This window comes from Prinia subflava, chromosome Z, assembly GCF_021018805.1.
Source record: "Prinia subflava isolate CZ2003 ecotype Zambia chromosome Z, Cam_Psub_1.2, whole genome shotgun sequence".
Lineage (NCBI taxonomy): Eukaryota > Metazoa > Chordata > Aves > Passeriformes > Cisticolidae > Prinia > Prinia subflava.
Genome location: NC_086283.1, coordinates 66,818,159 through 66,837,941, shown reverse-complemented (window position 1 = coordinate 66,837,941; position 19,783 = coordinate 66,818,159). Strand labels below are relative to the sequence as shown.

Below are 19,783 nucleotides of genomic sequence, written 5' to 3'. Positions count from 1 at the left end.
AGTTCAAGAAAAGTAGATTAAAAGAAGAGGAACTCAAGAAATAAAGTGGAAAAGCTGTTCTCATTGTATAAGACAGCAGGAGTTGGAGCAAAAAAAAAAACTACTCAAGCTCACAAGGCACTGAGCTACCAGTTTCTTCAGAACATGAAGAACAATTCTCTGGGGAGAAGTCCATGTACAGCAGATAGCCACACCATCAGGAGTATCAACTTCTTCCCACACCTGATCCATCGCATCAGAAAGAGAAAAGATACTGGTGTCTGTTAACTACTGCTCAGAGGTCTGAAGTGAGCAGTTACAAAATGTAAGTTCTGTATCTGCCCCACATCTCTGTTGGTGACATTTCTGTAGGTATCTAAACCTCCCCTGAAAATACTTACGGATACCAGAGACATGAAGTGATCAACTGCATTTAAATGCGCCTGGTGGTTATAAACTATATGGTTTTCATATCCTTGCATCAAAATAGGGCAGTCTCAAAGATGATAAAACAGATTATATCCACTTGGAATTAAAATTGCATTAATTCAAGTCTTACGATTTATATAGGCATCATCAGGTCAGCCCTTCTGGCCTCCTAACTACAATCAGCCATCTACTATTTTTCCAGCCCTAAAAGGGTCCCCAAAGCAGCTCAAGATCACAGTTATACAGAGGCGCTAGAAATCAATAGTAAACTCAGTTTGTGTGGCCCTGAAAATAAGGAAAGTCATGTCTTGAGCATACGGTGACAGCATTACCACCACTGTACCTTTTCGTTCCCACTAGAAATGCATCTTTTAGGTCTGTGCCTCCTTCTTCCCAGGGAGTTACAGCTGCAACATTCTAGACAGATAAGAGCAGTGAGAGTCTTAAGGCACTGTCACACAAACCTGTTTTTCCTCACATGGCTATAAATAACACCAATTGTCACTGCGACAAAGCTCCTGTGGTGGAATTCGCTGTGTTATGTTTATGAATGGACTTGATTTAAATGATTCTGTGACTCTATGTAGTCAGGCCTGAGCTGACCTAAACTAGCTGTGTAGGCAGGAGCACTTAATGCCCCAGCCTAGTACTTGACCAGGTTAGCTTTGCACTACCATGGCAAACCTAGAAGCCCTTCAGCACAGGCATATGCAAGTAGCCATATGATTGCAGACTGGAAAGTATATGCTTATGCTTAGCACTTACTGTTGTGGTATAGGATGGAAAACAGTAGTTTAGAAGTAGGCACAGTACCCTGTATGAAACTGCAAAACTTGACTGTTTTGTAGAACAGCAAAGATGCACAAAATTGAAGGAAGGAATCATGTAATAGTTTTTCTGTGCTAAGAATGTTCCCGCAATTACTCTTTTAGGGAAAAATTCAATTGCCCTCTCTCACTCTACTTGCTCCTTAACATAAAGAACACAGTTGCCATTCTGACTTTTAATGAAGGGGTTTCATTACATTTTGCTGTACAAATAGATTCTTTTATATAAAGATAAATACATCGTACTAATGATTTACAGGCTCACTATGTCCCTTCAGTTTTCTAAATAGTTTTAAGAATGTTTCTTTCTTTGAAAAGAATAAAGACTTCCTATCCTAACTGAATAGATATGAAAACCACAACAGAGCCAAAGCAAACTCTTCTTGTGACTAGAGAAGGAAAAAGCTTTTGTATTTGTTGAAGATTATATCACTTGTTTTATGGAAGATCAATAAAGTATAGAGACTTTGCCTAGTTAGGCAGCCCTTTGTTTTTAGCCTATGATCACACAGGATCAAGTGCAGAGTAACAAAAAGGCCTAGATAACAGGAAACCAAACACGTATAGCACAGTGACTCGAGGCATTAATTCAGAATCCAAGTAGTTTAAACACAGCTCCTTAAGTACAGGTTTCATGGGGAATACTTAAAGATGGTGAAAAGCATATATTTTATTCCTTTTTTGCCTTTATTCTTAGAAGTCTTCTAATATTTATTTGGAATTTTTGCTTCCAAGTAAGTAGCTGTTCCATCTTTACCTTTCTTAGCTATTATGCTAATCTTTCACACATTTATAGATTTCATTGCATTTGTTTCATACTGATGACAAATTTTATATTAATAAAAAGACTAGGTATTTAGTTATGCAAAGAAACCAGAAACAAATGAAATTTTTAAAAAAGACATCAGTTTACTTAGATGTCTTTACATTTACAAATAAAACCTGTGAACAGTCCAAATGGACTTGTATGATTTCACGAGCTCTTTATAGATGCTGACAACAGAAAGAGTGTATTATAATAAAGATCTTTGGTCAGTCTCGTAGACAAATCTTCATTACTGTGCAGGTCTGAGATGAAGTTTAACAGATTTTCTAAATGTCTTAGGTGCTAAATCAGTACTATAAGACGATTTGCAATATAAAGAAAGATTTCAGATTATTTCATTCACTAACCTACTCATTATAGTAATCTTCAAACAGAAAACCACTCAAGTTTGTAGTTAATGTTTGCCAATTCCTATGGAAAAACTGGTTAGACAAACTGATTTTGTCCAGTTGGATTCCTGTGCATTGAGAATTAAAAGACTACCTGTATTTAAATTAAACTGCAATGATTTGTCTTTTACAGCAACTACATGCACACATGTGTACCAATTTGTTACCAGAGAAGTGCCATAGAATAATTTTGGCGTGTTCACAACAAGTGGATGTAGTCACTTCTTAAACTTATACAAATATGTTATTCAAACTTGGATATTTAGAGATAGGTAGATACTTCACAAAGTAGAATTTATGACAGGCCACGTTTCAGTTTTAGCTACAAACATGAAAACAAAATATTTGAAACAGAGTTCATGTTTTACACTCCTCAATTCATTCAAACAAGTTATTTTTATAATGAAATTTCAAAGACACAGTTCACCTGAATTTGATGATTTTTGTTTTAAAGTAAACTTCTGAAGTGCTGCAGATAAAAAAGAAAACTCCCTTATGATGTCACAACACTGCGTTACTCATTAACTGATTTTTAAACCTAGTTTGGGCTGCAGTCACACTAACACAGCACTTCCTGCAGCAGTGAAAGGCTGTGGGTTTCAAGGATTGCTCTAGAATTGAACTTAGCTAAGTCTGCAGTTAGCTCCAGTAAAATGCTGAAAAAAGGAAGCTCCTTGGAGGACTCTGTTTTTCATTCTGAAAGTCAGAACAGCTTCCGAAAATCAAGTAATGACACCCCAGCCAGTCCTACGGAGAGTGTTGGATCCGTATTTATAAGGTAAATCCCAATATGACTGAGTCTTTTGCATGTACTTGATGATGGGGGAACACGGCAACAATACAGGAGCACACTGGGACAAGTGCATTAACGAAAATACACAGATAAGGAAGCTTAATATGAGAAGGAAATGCACAAATAGGTGATTATTCCATGTATGTTACTGATTGCGCTGGGAAGGGGAGCACTACTATAAAGGAGAAGCTTGTGACGGAGGATAGAAGGGTATTGTTTTCTCCTTTTCTATTGAAATAGGGCTTTGAATGTGTATAACACTATATACTAATAAAACTCAAGTTTTAAAGTGACCTCTATGGGATCACCCAAATACTTATAATATTTGTTCTCTGTACAAAACAAATGTAAACTTTGTTGGATCAGAGCGTTTAACAAAATATTTATATGTGTGTTTTGGCCTAAAAGACTTCATAATGTTTATTAAACTTATTTTCACGATAAGTGCCACATTATTCACAAAAAATATTTATGGAAGTAGAAAACTTGCTAAATGCATACTGGTAAAGGGTTTCCTGACAGAACATTGCAAAAAAAATTAGGGGAAATCTGTTTTCTTACTTTGGAAGGGTGCACTTGTTGAATTGCAAATTCCCTCTGTGGTGGAATTCATTGCAATGCAGAGTTCTGGATAAATCATGCACGTTTTAGACAGCACAGAAAAATGAAGGAAGGCAATGTCAGAGGGCTACTGGCACTGACTGCTTATCCTTCCCCATCTAGACAAGTAAACATCCATAGTACTTATGTCAACCCATCACAAATAGAATAGCTTAAAAAGCTATTCAGAATAACATTAGACATTTACTGGTTCTTAACCCACTTGAAAATTCTTTGCCAACGGCTGGTCCTTAATTATTGCATGGTGCAAAACAACCATGAAGAGTGATTTGGAACCTCTACATAGTCTTTGTGTGGCTGAATTACATTTCTTTGTGGCTGTGCACAAATTCCTTATATGGGGTAACAGATCTTATCACTAATTGGGTAACTAGTTGGTATATAAGAGTCTGTTGGCCTAATTTTTTTCTCTTTTGAACTATTATTATGGGGTTTTAATGTTACATCTGTATATCATCCTTTCTTCCAACTCGAATGTCAGAGAGGTAACATCCAATAGTTTGAACAGATAATAGAGAACCAGAAATTTTAAGTTTTAATTAGAGATTTCAAAGGCTTTAATCTAGAACTAATCACTTAGAGCTTGTTTTTAAAAATAAAAATTCAAATTACTTTTCATATATCTCTTGATCTCATTTTCCAGTTAGGCGTGGGAAATAAGTATATACAGAGGTATTCAGAGGGTGGCAACACAAGTTGGTGATTTCTAACCACTTTCTGATTTGGAAAATATAATTTTTGTCCTCTTTTCTGTGTCCTGTCCAGAACAGTGGGCAGACAGATCTACCTACTTTTTTATTTACCACTAAAAAACCACTACACAAAAAGCTGCCATATATGCTCTGGGGGCAATGTGACCAGGCCTTACAAAGAACAGAGTCCTTTAGCCCAGATTTCTCAATAATCAACCTGCCTGCCAAGTATTGAGTGGTAGGGGCAGGCCTTCTAGAAAACCAGTTTAATCAGTTGCTGGTTGAGTAAGGATAATATGATCATAAAACCCTGCTGTGAAACCACACCTCTATCAATAGCCAAGATGGAATCGCAGGCTGCAAATGCTAGACTATCTAATAAGAAGGATGCATGATAGCACACAATGAGCTAGATGGACTGAGCTCTCACCAAACATGCTTTTCATGTGTTTTCATGTTTTCATGATACATTTATGAAAAATGAGCCACACGAAAAATCATGGAAAATGCTTTTGGGAAAAGTAAATGCATGCTCTGCATTTTTAGGTACAATTTTCATACAGTCCTATTTATTTGGAGCATAGTTTATATATATGAAGATGCACCCACAGAGAAAATTTACTATATTAATGATTGTTCTTGTTCATTCTAATTATTCATGCCTGAGGACAAAAACTGACTATATGTCTAAGTTCTTATATACATCTGTTTTCACCTCACTGTAATTGGCACCATGTGGACGAGCATGAATTTGGCAGAAACCAGGGAGTTAGTAACATTTCATAAAGGAGAGCTCACAGTTTATCAACATGGCAGCAAGTTATTCCTGACATAGAGAAAAAACTGATTTCAGAAGCAAATCAAGACTCTGAAGCTAAAGCTGAGGTGTCAGCCATGGATTATCAACCAGAAATTTGTATTGAGTACTGGCCACATGTCTTAGCAGCATTTCATCACCATGAATGCATAGAGTTTTTCTGACATCAGAACAAAACATTTTCCAGTAGGCCAGTACAAAATATGGGCTAAATAAATAGGCATCTCAAGCTCCCATTTGGAGCCCATCCCTATAATATGAGTCAATACCCTGTATCCAGTTCTCCTAAAATTTAGAAAAATGTCAAGGCTTTTGGAATAATCTTCAGAGTGACTCTAGAAAAAAATAAGCAAATATATTAAACACAAGAAAAAAAAAATTTCAGCAATTTAGACCACCATTCCGTGAATGTCATAATGCTATGCATGTTTATGCCAATACTAGCAATAATCACATTGCAGGTTATGTATTAAATGCTGTAAAAATATATATTCAGCATTTGTCAGTAACATTGATATTAGGTAAAAACTATTTTTAAAAAATTAAAATTACAGAAAAATGTACAGTATGGAGAGGTTTGTTTTCCAAATATCTCATGAAAAAGGAAGTCAGAATGGTTCTCCACTCTAGTCTTGACCCACAGCTCATTTGGTGCAATACAATACACAAATAAAGTAAATACAGTGCTCACATTTTGCATCTGTCATCTGACATTAATATTTACTTATCTTTTGCTTGCAACAAAATAACATAAAAACTCTGTAGCAACTAGTAACATAAAGATGGTTTTGCTACAGATGGGTTTTTATTTGGACACAAAAAGGAACCCTACATCCAGATTTCCTCTCTGAAGATTTTTTCACAGAAAGCTTTTTAAAGGCAAATTCTGCATTTAAATTACATCCCTCAGAATATTCCAACATACTGCTATAAGACAGAGGCTTAGCTCAGACTAATTTAAGAAGTCATGTTAAAAAGATAGGTTTATACCACGTTCTAAAAGGTGTGGTTTTTTATAGCTCAATTATGAGCACCTGAAACACTGGCAACCATCCTACTGCTCAATAGTTTGCATGTGGGATTTTGGCATTCACCCTTTGCGGCCTGACTATGAAGACATATTTACACTTGTTTTGGTTTCTTTTTCTCCCACAGTAATATAATTCCTAGTTCTAAATAAGACAGAACAGTAACTGTATAAGCACAGTCAAATAGCTTATTATTCACAACCCCATCTGATGTAAAGACTGTGAGAAAACTGATAGTATGATTAATTCTTTCATATTATCTTGTGTTCCTCACTTTAACCTTCCTCTTCCAAAGGTAAGAACAAACCTTTCTTGAGCTTCTGCAAAGTCTAGGCACTACATTTTCTTCAGGAAGATTCAATGTATCCTCAAACAAGACAGTTTTCATTTTCTTACATACTTAATGTACCATACTGCTGCACTTCAGAGACTGTCAGATGACTAAAGGTGATTTTTTTCCAACAAAATGATCACTGTATTTACACATATCATGAATGCTTGCATGCCCTCAGAAATACGTGGTTCCAATAAGGCCCCACATGTATTCCTTTATGATACACAGATTGAGTAATTATGTACATGCATGTACCTAATCATTAGAAACACATCATCTGTTAGATACCCTAAACATACAGCTGTAGCTGGATTGAAATTTTTGTCCAGGTCATTTGTATACAGAGATGTCACACTTGGATATTGTCCAGGATTTCCTGGACATTTATAATCAGAGGATGACAAACCAGGCAAATGTAACCCACAAGAGCAGAATAAGCAATACTTACATTTAACTTTTTTAGCATAGCTGGACAACATATTAAATGAGAACATATATTTCTTTTATTAAAAATGGTAACATCTTTTTAAATTATAAATGGAGAAAGCAGATTTTGCTGCCATAAGACTTCATACAATCATTTTAAATGACAAGATCTAGGCATTACAATACTCTAGTATGTTAGCATTGCCATTCATGAGGCATCCAGGCCAATATACTGCATGAAAATATGCCATATCTGGTCTTTATTTTTTTATCATAAACTAAGAGGAGACACTGACATGTGTTTTTCAGCAAAATGCCAGCTGGCTGAGTGCTTTCTCACAGCCAGAGAAACCAAACTGTTACATGTCACAAGGTGGCTTCTTCTAGAATGTACCAAAGCAGCCATAAACAATTTGGAGCGAGATGAACATTCCTTTATTTACGCAGTTCTACTGTGTTCTGCCATTAACCCTCCTGTTACTTTTCTTTTGATCACCATGGAAGAGTAAGACACAGTGGTGAGGCTCACAGTACACAGTGTCTCTTCTCTGTCTCTACACAGCTCATTGTGAAGATCGTTGGTTCTAAGATGGCAATAAATGGGCTGACGAGTACCTGTGCCACGTGTTCCATGCTCACTGAGAGGTGGACTGACACCATTTTACTAATACTCCAGAATTTTTGTGTGGCATTCTCCTTTGTCCTGCTGGGTATTACAGCATGAGTGTATCGTGGTCTCATTCATCCAACTGTTTCAGCATGGAACCACAAGGAACAGCCCCGGCATGCTTCACCATTTGTGATAAATGCTCCAACTAGCTTTCAGCCCAGCTTACTTCATTTGCCCCATGCACTGCCCTGTCCAAAGGGGAGGTCAACCAATACAGTAATCCAGGCCTTAAACAAAAAAATGACAGTCAGATAAGATTTCCAGTAAACAGCTCAGAAGAAAAATATTACTTGATATGGGTATCCATAAAGTAACCTCAAACTTTTAAAAACAAATAAATTACTAAATTTTTAATCCAGGCAACGAACAAGACTCAACTGGCTAAAACTGCTTTTCACTCCTTACAAAATGGCACCATTCACTGTGTTCTGGCCCTAGTTACCTTCCACAGATGATTCTGGACCTTGGCTCCATCTATTCTGAGCGTACTTCAGGTATGCTGAGTAACTTAAACACATTTTTTGAACATTCCTGCTTGAGTCAGGAGTATCATCAACACCAGCTCAGATCAGGTATGGCTTTGTCTAACTGGGTCTTGTATCCTGCAAGGACAGAGTCCGTAGCCTTTCCAGGTAACTTCTTCCAATGCTGCACCACCTTTTTAGTCCAGCTGTTTTGTTTTCTTTCTAGTGTGCATCTCGCAAGCTGGCTTCACTCTGATTTGTGGATCACTTTTGTGTATTCTAGAAATTAGAATTTTTTTCCCTGTTTCAACATATTTCCAACTGTCTTTTAGTTTGTGTCTCACACTGTCAGAGCTCCTATTTCTATAATATCTAACATAAGACTTCTGTATTATCACATTTCAACTATAAGGACTTAGCAGGTCTTTCAACACTTAATGGCCTCCAAGACAATCTCTAATGCTATTTTCAGGTAGACTGTCTTTTTCATAATTCAGCAGCAATATCCTAGTCATGAATCTCCAGGCATGGGTAGCTGTTCCACTGCTTTTTATACTGACCTTTCCAGTGTGTCTTATTAGGCTCTTCCACTCTTTCTTTCTTCATGTCCTTCAAGATTATTCATAACTATTCTGATAAACTGAGGACACTGATTGGAAAGAAAAAAAAAAGCAAAACAGAGCAAAATGCACAAAGGATATGTAGACGGTCATACTTAGTCAAGTCTTAAAATTTGCTGCAATGTACTAGAGAATATCTCAGCTAACATTTATAAAAGCTTCATTCGGTCATAGTGCTTGAATACTAAACCTGAGACAGCCTCATGTTGTTGTGAAACACAAACACTCTACCGCAAAATATGATTAGTGGTACTTTCTATAGGACAGATGAAGTAATCTTTTAAACTCCTCTCTATACAGCCTTCATAAGACTACTGATATCCAGTCTGGGGGATCATACTTTAGAAAGTATCTGAACCTACCAGAGGCAGTTCATAGAAAAGAACAAAATGAAGTTCAAACGCACAATTTATATGTTTTAGCTGAGACTAAAGATAAGATGAAAATGAGGAAAAATGACAGACAGGTTTTCACTGTTCTTCATATTGAATAAATTAAGGAGGCTTTAGATTTCAGTAACAAGGATTCAAAACCATGTTGCAGATTAAGAACATCCCCTGGATAAGAGCAAATACTGGAATTGGTGGCCTGGACATACTGATGATGTTTTAACAATAACTTAGACAGGTGCCTTGCCAGCAGTGACACAGGAATAGCAGGCCTGAACTTGGGACAGGGAGTGAACTCAATGATTCAGTGAATTTCTCCCCATGCTGCTTTTCTGTGACTTCATATATATCTTAAATCTTTTTATTTTGCAATGAAAGTTTTTCCTACTGTTTAGTCTCTAATTCTTTATCCTTTGCTATGTTATACATAATGTTGAAGGTCCTCATTACTGAAAATCCTCAATGCCCTCTAAGGTTTAATGTACTCTTCAGAGAAGGAACATGTTAATTTTTGTCTATACAGCATCACCAGTACTGCCAGCATTAAAAAGTAATCAGTAAATTTATAGTACACTACTTTCTCTCACCAATCTGCCCTTCAGCAGTTAGAGAAAAACACAGCCCAGATTTTCTCACAACGAATCTCTGCTAGAGACAGCTTGATCTTCAAATACTTGCTTTACTGTATCTGTATATATGAGCAATTATCACAGTACAGTAAAAGGTCCTTTGTGGTGCTTTGTTTTTTTTGTTTTTTTTTCTTTTTATGTAGGATTTGATCTTAATAGAAGCATTTGGTTTTCAAGTATATCCCACTGACATGAGCAGTTGCACATTTGCTTGTTTAATATAAGGGATTCCTCCCTGAGCATTACTGAGAATCCTGGTATTCAGAGCTTCTACCACTCAGGAGTGTCCCCTCTCACCTTGGAGTTGCTGCATCACATAGTTTGAAAGAGTTTGGCTACCGAGTTTCTTTCTCAAATCCTCCTAGAAACTCACAAGCTATAGTTCTGGTTTGTTGCTTAATACTTCCACTGTCATTATCAGATAACAGGAAACTAGACTAAGCATACGTGTATTGGCAATCTGCCAGAAGCAAGTCTCTGATAAGAGTTAATATCCATATTGTGATATGGAAAAAATTACTAAGAAAGGATTAATTTTTTAATGTAGACGCTTTAGGCATCAATTTATTTGAATGTAAGTTTCTTCTGCACTAAGTGTCTAGACAGATTTAGAGAGCTGTGCACATCTTGGGAATGGAGCCAGATTAAACTACAAGAGAGATTGGGCTCCAGGACCAAGTAACTCCTTTCTACTTCTTGCACCACTGAGGTAAAGACAGGAACCTCTGGCAATGGATAAACAAAACAGTCAGTGGTAGCATTTATCTCCTAAACAGGTGGTTAAAACTGATAGACTGAAAATCAAAGCACTCAAAAGAAAGCAGATTTTATTTATTCAAATATCTAAAAGTCAGATTCTCACCTACTAAAACCAACACTTCTGCTGAACTGTGTATAGCTATACAGGAATTATTCAGTTATTCACGAGTCTGCCTTAAAATTAGGACTAAATTAGCAAATACATTTTTAGTGCAATGAAAAGCCTCCAAAATCAAGATGAGGGGTGGCCAGTCACTTTTCCTACTGATTCCAATCCTCCTGTGTATGTTTTGTTAGTGCATACTTACACAAGAACAAATCCCAGGGTACCTAAAACCTTGCTGCACCCAAGAAAAGGGTCTGAATAGACACATGATGCCTTCCCCAGCCCTCTCAGTTCCAGCTCTGCTCATAGTCCAGGCAGCTGAAATGGCTCCTATTCTGTTATGGTTGGATGAACGAGATGCTGTTATATCGTCTCAGGTTGTATCTGGTGTAAGGGGGTGGGAGAGGCTCCGCAAAGCAGTGCCAAGTGCCCGACAGGGAAGAATAGCAGCAATCAGTGTTCCACAGGTACAGGGCCTAACAGGCTGAATAATCTCTCTTGTAAATTAAATCCCATTTCTTTTCCACAAGTGCCTTGACTTCTGTGTTAAATAGTATGTGAACATTAATTAATAGGGTCTCCCAGAAATGCAGCCGTTTTAAATGTCTTCCCTTCTATGCATCTTAGCACATAGTCTTTAAATTTTCCTGTACTGGAGCCAATTAAACCCACACAGCCTAGCAAAAGTCATACAGCAATCTCACTTTTTTTTGCAGGATCTGTGTGCCCAAGCAGCTATGGCAGTCTTGAGTCATTTCACCATTAACACTTCTTTCTTACCACTGACTTCCTGAAAGTATTGCAACAATACCTAAAGCTTATTTCTTGCACCTCCTAAAGACCAAGTATTCAAAGGTGATTGATTTGCTCCATACACTTTTCAATCTGAAATGTACATTAGTATCTATCTCCAACACAGTTATTCACTACAAGAAGCCACTCTACTGAGCATATTCTCCCTTTAGCTCACATGAATATTTAGCTGTTAGGAAGTCATTCTATTATTAATTTTATTAAAACATGAAAATAGACCTTTGTCTAGACATGTTACTTTAAACTCTCATCCCAGGATTTTCTCCTTTGATTGTGTACTTACAACCAGAGTCCATTTTAGTTTTATGAAAACATTAGTTCACCAAACTGAAACCTAACTGGGGTACTAACCAGGTAGCAAAAACATTTTTCATAGGTATGTTGACTGTTTGTGCCTGCCATGCAAGACAACTTGGGACAAATGCCACCTTAAATCTAACCTTCCTGAGGGCAATCAACTTGCCCCACAGCTCTGCCAGCACAGGCCCAAGGAAGGCCAGGGGCAAGCCATCTTGCTGGGTTTTTGTATGGTATTAGGTCATTTTGTCAGAGTCAGTAGAAACGAGACAAGGCCCATTCGGAATTAAATCTGGACAAGGATGTCAAAAACAACAAGAAGAATGTCTTTAAATACATCAGTAACAAAAGGAAAACTAAGAAGATGCAGAGAAGGCAGTTACTGAATGCCACCTTTCCACTGGTCTTCACTGGCAAGACCAGCCCTCAGGAATCTCTGACCCAGGAGATCAGGGTAAAGGAATGCCAGAAGCAAGACTTTTCCTTGGTCAGGGAGGACTGGGTTGGAGAACACCTAGGCAAATTTAACATACACAAATCCATGGGCCTTGGCAGGATGCACATAGGAGTGCTGAGACAGCTGATGGACATCATAGCTGTGCTCCTTACAATCAGCTTTGAGAGGTAACAGAGATCAGGACTAGTGCCCGAGGACTGAAAAAAGCAAATGTCACCCCAGTCTTCAAGCAAGGAAAGAAGGAGGATGCAGGGAACTATCAGCCAGTCAGCCTTACCTCAGTCCATGGAAAAGTGATTGAGCACCTCATTCCAGAGGCCACCTCTATCCATAGGGAGGACAAGAAGGTGATCAGGAATAGTCAGCATGGATTCACTAAAGGCAAATCATGCTTGACCAACCCGACTGCCTTCCACAACAAAACAACTGCCTGGGTGGATGAAGGGAGAGCATCAGATCTTGTCTGCCTGGAAACTGTCTCTAACAATGTCCTCACAGGAAAACTCAGGAAGAGTGGACTGGATGAGTGGACAAGGAGGTGGATTGAGAACTGGCTGAACAGCAGATCCCAGACTCATAATCAGTGGCACAGGCTCTTGTTGGAGGCCTGTCCATGGTGGTGCCTCCCAAGGTTCAGCAGCAGGCCCAGTCTTGTTTAACTTACCCATCAATGACTTGGGTGAAGGGGCAGAGGCCTCCTCAGCAATTTCCCTGACAACACAAAGCTGGGAGGAGTGGCCGATACCCCAGAGGGCTGTGCAGCCCTTCAGAAGGGCCTCAAGAGGCTGGGGAGATGGGCAGAGGGGAACCTTCTGAAATTCAGCACAGGCACATGCAGGGTCCTGCACCTGGGGAAAAATAATCCCATGCAGCAGCACAGGCTGAAGGCCAAACCTGCTGGAAAGCTCTGCAGAGAAGGACCTGGGAGTCCCGGTGGACAACAAGCTCTCCATAAGCCAGCAGTGTGTCCAAGCAGGCCAATGGTATCCTGGGCTGCATCCGAAGAGTACTGCCAGCAGGCTGGAGAATGTGACCCTTCTCCTCTCTTTGACCCCGGCGAGATGTCACCTGGAGTGCTGTGTCCAGTACAGGGCTGCTCAGTACAAGACATGAGCTCCTAGAGATGTCCAGCAGAGAGTTGCTAACTTGATCCAGAGTCTGGAGCATCTCTCTTCTGAGGAGAAGCTGAGGGAGCTACGTATCTTCAGCCTCATGAAGGGACAACTAAGGGATGACCTCATCAATGTCAGTAGGTATCTGAAGGGAGAGTGCCAAGGGGACAGAGCCAGGCTCTCTTCAGTGGTGCCCAGCAATAGGAGAGGCAAAGGGCAGAACTGATACACAGGAAGATCCACCTGAACATGAGGAAGAATTGTTTACTGTGCATGTGAGTGGAACAGGTTGCCCAGAGAGGTTGTGCAGTCTCCTTTGCTGGATTCAAGAACCACCTGGACACAGTCTTGTGCCATATAATCTAGGATAGTCCTGCCTGAGCCAGAATGTTAGACCCACTGGTCCCTTCCAACATTATTCATTCTCTGGTTTTGTGGTTTTTTTCTGTGCAGACAAAGCAGCGTGAGGTGCTGCTGTTCAGAAAGAAAGCATAAATACCCACTTATCTGCTCAAGATGTAAAGCAGCAGATGGAAATACCAGCTAATCACTTCAGAACTTCACATTAGTAGAGCAGTCCAGGGGCCAGTATTACTATTTGGACTACTGCCTGCGTCCCCGAGTCACCGGCGAAGCGCGCTGACAGAACACGGCCCCGGCTACCGCCAGTTGCCCCCGGGACTGCGTCTGTGTCAAACCCGGTATCTCCTGTACTCCCGTATAAAACATTAAGGACCGCTTTTGTTGGAGCCGGCGGGAGCCGCCGTCTCACGCGACAGCGTCCCGACTGAATAATTTAAAGCTCGTAAGGGATCGGCCTCCCGGGGAGCGAAGGGCCGCGTCGGTCACAGCCCGCGGCGCCGGGCCCGGCCGGGCGGGCCCAACCGGTTTGTGACGGCTCCCGCTCCCGCCGGCCCCGAACGGCGGCGGCGGGCCCGCCCCGGGGCGGGGCGGCGGGGGCGGAGCGGGCAGCCCGGCCTGGCCCGGCCCGCCGGCCGCGGAGTGCCTTTTGGCGGCGGGTGCGTGCTGCTGCCCGTGCCGATGGTGCTCATGACCGAGCCGCGGTGCGATGCGGAGGAGCCGAGGGCAGCGCGGGCCGCCGGCCGGCGGGAGAACAGGGGCGCTCCGCGGCTGTGAGTAGCGCCCGCGCCGGGAGAGGGGCCCTGCGCCGGGCTGTGCCCGCGGGGCAGCGCCGGGGCCGCGGGGAGCTGCGGGCGGGGGCGGCGGGGGGCCCCCGAGCGGTGGGGCCGCGGTGTTGGGGGCGTCGGCCTGGAAGTCCCCGGGAAAGAGTCAGCAAGGGGCTCCGCCTCCAGGCTTACATCGAGCACGAACACCCCCGCTCAGCCAAGACCCGCGCTCGAGTTCAGCGTCGGACTCCGAAGTTGTAGTTTTAGGAGCAAGACGTGTAAATACTGCTTCTGGTAATCTCACCCAACAGCCTGACAATATTCCTGAGCCATGGCACTCAAGTACAGTAGTTGTGCTTTATCGCCTATGTTAAAATGCACGGGATCCTGTGGAAGCTGTGATCCTTCCCTCTGCATGCCAGGAAAACCCACAACTTTGTCGAAAGTTCACAAAGTCTGATACAGGCAAGAGACGTTAAAACGGGAGTTCATTCTGATGTCCCAAAAAGCGGAGGATATCCCTTCTCGGGAAGGATGCTAGTCACTTGCCCATCCTCACCCTGCGTGGCCATACCCAATACTTGCACTAGTGCATTTTAATCTGAGGAGTACTGTAAAAACTGAGCAGGTGGAGAGGTAGAAAATATTCTTCATGAGGAAGAGGAGGCCCTGCTGGCTGGTGAAGGTAAAGTCTGGTTGGACTAACTGATAGAAAGTAGGGAAGTCAGAGTGCTCAGAAGTGTGGGAGAACTCCCCTGAGGGTGCTGACCTTCCCAGCCTCTGGTGATGACTGGGAACATCAAGAGTTAAAGGTTCATCTCCTGCATTGGTCTCCTGCTTCCTGCAGAGATCTCAAGTTGTTTAGGTGTTAGTGCACCATGGCGATGACCATCACGTGAAAACGTTGCTGGAATCAAGCAGTTGTCTGTTTCCGTATCAGGCTCCCAATTCACATGGGTCTTGGCAGGCCCAAGGACAGTGTTTGGGAAGTCAAGCATCTGTAAAACAAGAAACTGAAACCTGTGGGGCTTTCTCCTCAAAAGAAATTAAAGAGAGTTAACTTTCTCCTAATCTGGGTTGATTCCCCTTCCCAAAGAACTTTTCTTCACAAATATTTAATCGTAAACAGCTTCCAGGAGAAAGTCAAAAAAGTTACCAGCAGCTAGCTTTTTCTCTTGAAAGAATTTCTGAAAAAGTCTATGTTAGTTTTTGGTTTTTTCCCCCCAGCTGTTGTGTGCGTGGTCTCTAAGCAAGTGTATTCCGAAAGTATGTATCACAGTGAAATCTGTTGCCAGAAATAACTTGCTTATTAGAGAGCACTGGGAATCAAAGTGTCTTCTAAGTGTCCTTTATCCTGTATGGTGTAATCACATCAGTGACTTCACACTACAAATGAAACATAATTCGCAGACCTCCTCTAGAGTCTTCTGATTTCAAGCCTTGGATCCTGATCCCTGCGAATTATGCCAGTGAACCTAATGAAGTTGTTCAGGTATGCAAGACCTGTGTCTGATATTTCTTTTGAAAACAGAACTAGGAGTCCAAGATAGGATATGGAGAGCTTGATCTCAGAGGCGTTACACATGCACGGGTAACTGACCATCTGTTTTTCTCCCAGGTGTTTAGTCTTTCAGTCTTCCATCAGTTAACACTTTTAGAAGCAAGGTCAGTCTTAGCCAGTGTAATAAGCAGAGAAGTCTTACTCACTATGAATCTCTAGGCTTTTTTAGCTATCAGTTTTTGCTGTTCAGTAGGTGTCATGCAGAGAAGAGCTAGGCAGTCTGTTAGACTTTAAGGTACAGTGTTCAGCAATAGTAGCCTGACAGCAGAGGATGAAAAGACTGTGAGAGAAAAAAAAAACTTGAAAAGCTTTGTCTTAAACTAGAAAATTGTTAAAGTATTTGCTCTTTGGAAACAAAGTTGGAATTTATTTTGCAGCCCCATTTTTACTGAGAAACTTGTCTGAGAAACTCCTGTGTTCCTTTGATTGGGAGTTAAGCTCACAAGCCAGATAGCTTTGGTTTGGCTAAATTGAAGTTGCAGGAGAGATTGTTCAGCTCAAGAACAGAAGTGTGGCTTTAGTTCAGCTAGAAATGAGATTGCTACAAGCTGAATTGTTGAAGATTTGTTTTTAGAAGATGTTGTATTTAAGTGTTTGTAGCTTTGGTGGAGTTTCAGTCCCCTCATGTGCTTGCAGGGAACAATATCCAACCAACAGAGCTCATGATGACCTCTATTTGAAAAAAATGCTAGCAGGGTTATAGAGGTTTATGGAATCTTTTGTGTCTTCTAAAGCTCAGGGCAAGAGAGATTCATGTGTGTAAAGAGATTTATGTGTACACAGTAACCTGTACTTCCTGGAGCTATGTTTAAAATGTTCAGTTTAGAGATGAACTTTATAGCTTAATATGCTGCTGCTGCTACCATAAAGGCTCCCTGGGGGATAGGTGCATCTGAAGGATTGAAGCTGTAAAAGTATTTTGTGTTGTTTTGGGTTTGTTTTTTTCAGGTTTTTTTTTTTTGATTAGTTTCTTTAAGTGTCTCAAGGTTAGAAACTTGGAAGTTTGTATTTATCCAGCAGTGATTCGGAAGAGTTAAGTACTTTCATACTGATTCAGAAAATGAGCTACTCTGGCATGTTTAGTGATACTTATATATTTGCAAAGTTTCCAGTAGATCTCTGTGAGTTGTAACCCCAGCGATAACACTTTGTGGAAGATGGGCACGCTTACTATGCAGACCCAAAATAGTGATGTGCCAAAAGCTTGTCATTATGTAGAGTTCCTTCCAAGACAATAAAAAAATTGTGGACAGAAAAGCCTTCCATGTGAAGTTACCTAGCCATTCTAGCCATTACATCCTGATGTGGCCTTGGGCCAAAAAGTAGTTAACTCTTGCACCGTATTTAGAGTAATTTTTTTTTTTTTTTTTTTTTTTCTGGAAAGTGGGATGTATTTTATTTGTTGTGGCACTGGACCTTCAGTAGAGGTTGTCAGCCCTGCCTCAGGGACAGCTGGTGGAACAGATGTTTGAGCATTGAAAATAAGTGTGTGGCACATTAAGGAGAAATGGCAGAGGAGTAATAGCAAGCACTTCATATGCCTTGTCAGCATCTCTCTGCTTTTACCCACACTTGTTTCTAACGAAGTCCATGTAGCACTTTCTGGTACCACTAGCAATCCTGGTGTGATTCAGTCTGTCTGTATAAGTGTGGTGTGATGGGTTTCAGTATGGCAAGATTCTGCTAACAGTAAGTGGCACATGCTGTCCCCTTATACTTTACAGAATCAGGTAATGTGCAATTACCAAGTGTAACTTAAAGAAATGAAGAGACTGGGATTTAAGAGTCTGAAATATGTGGAAGGTTTTAATTTTTTTTTTCTTTTTTTCTTTTTTTTTTTTTTCTTTTTTTTTTTTTGTTTTTGTTTTTGTTTTGTTTTGTTTTTAGCAAAAATGCCTTGCAGTTACTGCAGAAAAAATAGTACTGCAAGAAATGGAAAATGCTTGCAAGCAAATTGGATACTTCTGGGCAGGGAGAATGTGATTTTTATGGTTTGTTTGTCTGGCATATTATTCTACCATAACAGATGTTTCTTAATAACTGTTTAGCAGTTGATAAATTAAAATTAATTGACTGACTTGTGCTTAATCAAAATTCACTGATTTTTTTAAAATCTCTTACTTGAGAAAAACACAAAATGCAGATTAAAAAAGGGGAAGTTATTTATTACTGACTTAAAGTTTTGTTTCAGCTTTGATATAGGTTATCTCCTTTCCAGCAGGCAAACTTCTACTGTGAGGTGAGGGGTTTTTTTGTTGTTTTTGTTTGCAAAGGGGAACAAGTGTAAGTATGTACTTTCAGGAGATGAAGATACTAACACATACTAAGTAGCATATTTTTTAATTCTTCCCTAGTAGTTCTTCCTTACTTTTATAGCAAAAGTTTTAACACATGATCTCTAAAAAAGGAGGGGCTTGCAAATGAAGCATTTAAATTTATGGTGTTACAGGAGTTTTCCAGTCTAGGTTTGAACTTTCATTTGTTCATGATGATGTTTTTTGATCACTTCTGGTTTTTCCCTTTTTTCTCCCTGCCATTCCTACTTTGTTCACTTTATGTGCATGCTTAAGCATGCCTAAAAGAAGCTTTTTAAAAATAATTTTTCCATGTGTAAATGCGTGGTATGGATCTGAAGAGTTTTTTCTTTCGACCCAGGTGCCTCATGGGGCTAATGTACTTATTAGTTATATGCAATCAGTAAGAAATGTTTGTTAGGCAACATAATAACTAAAGCTTTGGGCAGCAGGATTTGTTGCTGGTATTTGACAGGTGATGCATAAACATCCCATCACAGTATTGTCTTCTTACTTTCATCTCCATAAATATTGAAGTCACGTTGTTAGAAATTACGTGCTTCTCTAATGCGGCCACTGCTGAGACTAGTGATATTTATGCTTTCTACACAACTGTTGCTAAGTCCACGTATATCCTTTCCAACGAATCTTTTCAGACCTGTGTTACTTTAAGTAAACTTCTACCTGGCACTGACCTTGAAAAATAGCACACTAAGGTTAGGGAGGTTAATGAGCTCCAGAAAGAGTGGCAGGAAATAATATGTAGGCTGCAGATAGGCAGCAGACAATTTCAGCAGAACAGGGAATGTAGAGGCATACTGGAGCCTTCGCCCTTTGTGGATAGAAGAGGGAAACATAGTTATCTGACTATGAAACAGCAGTTCTGTACATCCCCATAAAACCAGCCATACGTGGCATGTCCTCAGTTTAGCCCTCTGCCCATAGTTTCAGTCCATCTGTGAAAGACCACCTAGGCAAAAGACTCTTGATGTTCTTTTGTAGCTGCCGTCTATGCTATACTAGTTCAAAAAGAGCTGTTTAGATTTGTTCAGCCTTTTTCTCAGCAAGAAGAAAGTTTATATTACAAAGTCCAGTAAATAACAGAATTATATATATTCCTATTTGGTTTTGAGAAATTTTAAAAGACATGTAAATGTGCTATGGCCAGCATAAAAGAGAGTGTGTTTTGCCATGGAGGACAGCTTGTGGCCAGTGGAAAGGCTCAGACTGAAGAAGCAGACTTTGAGAGCATTCTGAGTCAGTGTTGTGGTGACAGAAAAATAGAAAAAAAAGGTGAAAATTAAAATCCAGTTGTCCTTAGCAG

The 19,783-nt window shown here is 40.3% G+C and overlaps 1 protein-coding gene across 4 annotated transcripts in view; it reads left to right on the top strand.

The window, feature by feature from the left end:
• Positions 1-3,030: 3,030 nt before the first annotated feature.
• The window catches only part of GRAMD2B (GRAM domain containing 2B), a 42,957-nt gene continuing 26,204 nt past the window's right edge, over positions 3,031-19,783 (top strand). For 3 of the 4 annotated variants that reach the window (XM_063421790.1, XM_063421788.1, XM_063421787.1), the window contains exon 1: positions 3,031-3,228. In XM_063421790.1, coding sequence (XP_063277860.1) covers positions 3,104-3,228 — 125 coding nt within the window. In that variant the 5' untranslated portion in view covers positions 3,031-3,103. Of the gene's footprint in view, positions 3,229-14,418; positions 14,611-19,783 lie in introns of those variants that run through there. The other variant, XM_063421789.1, reaches the window with a different exon arrangement.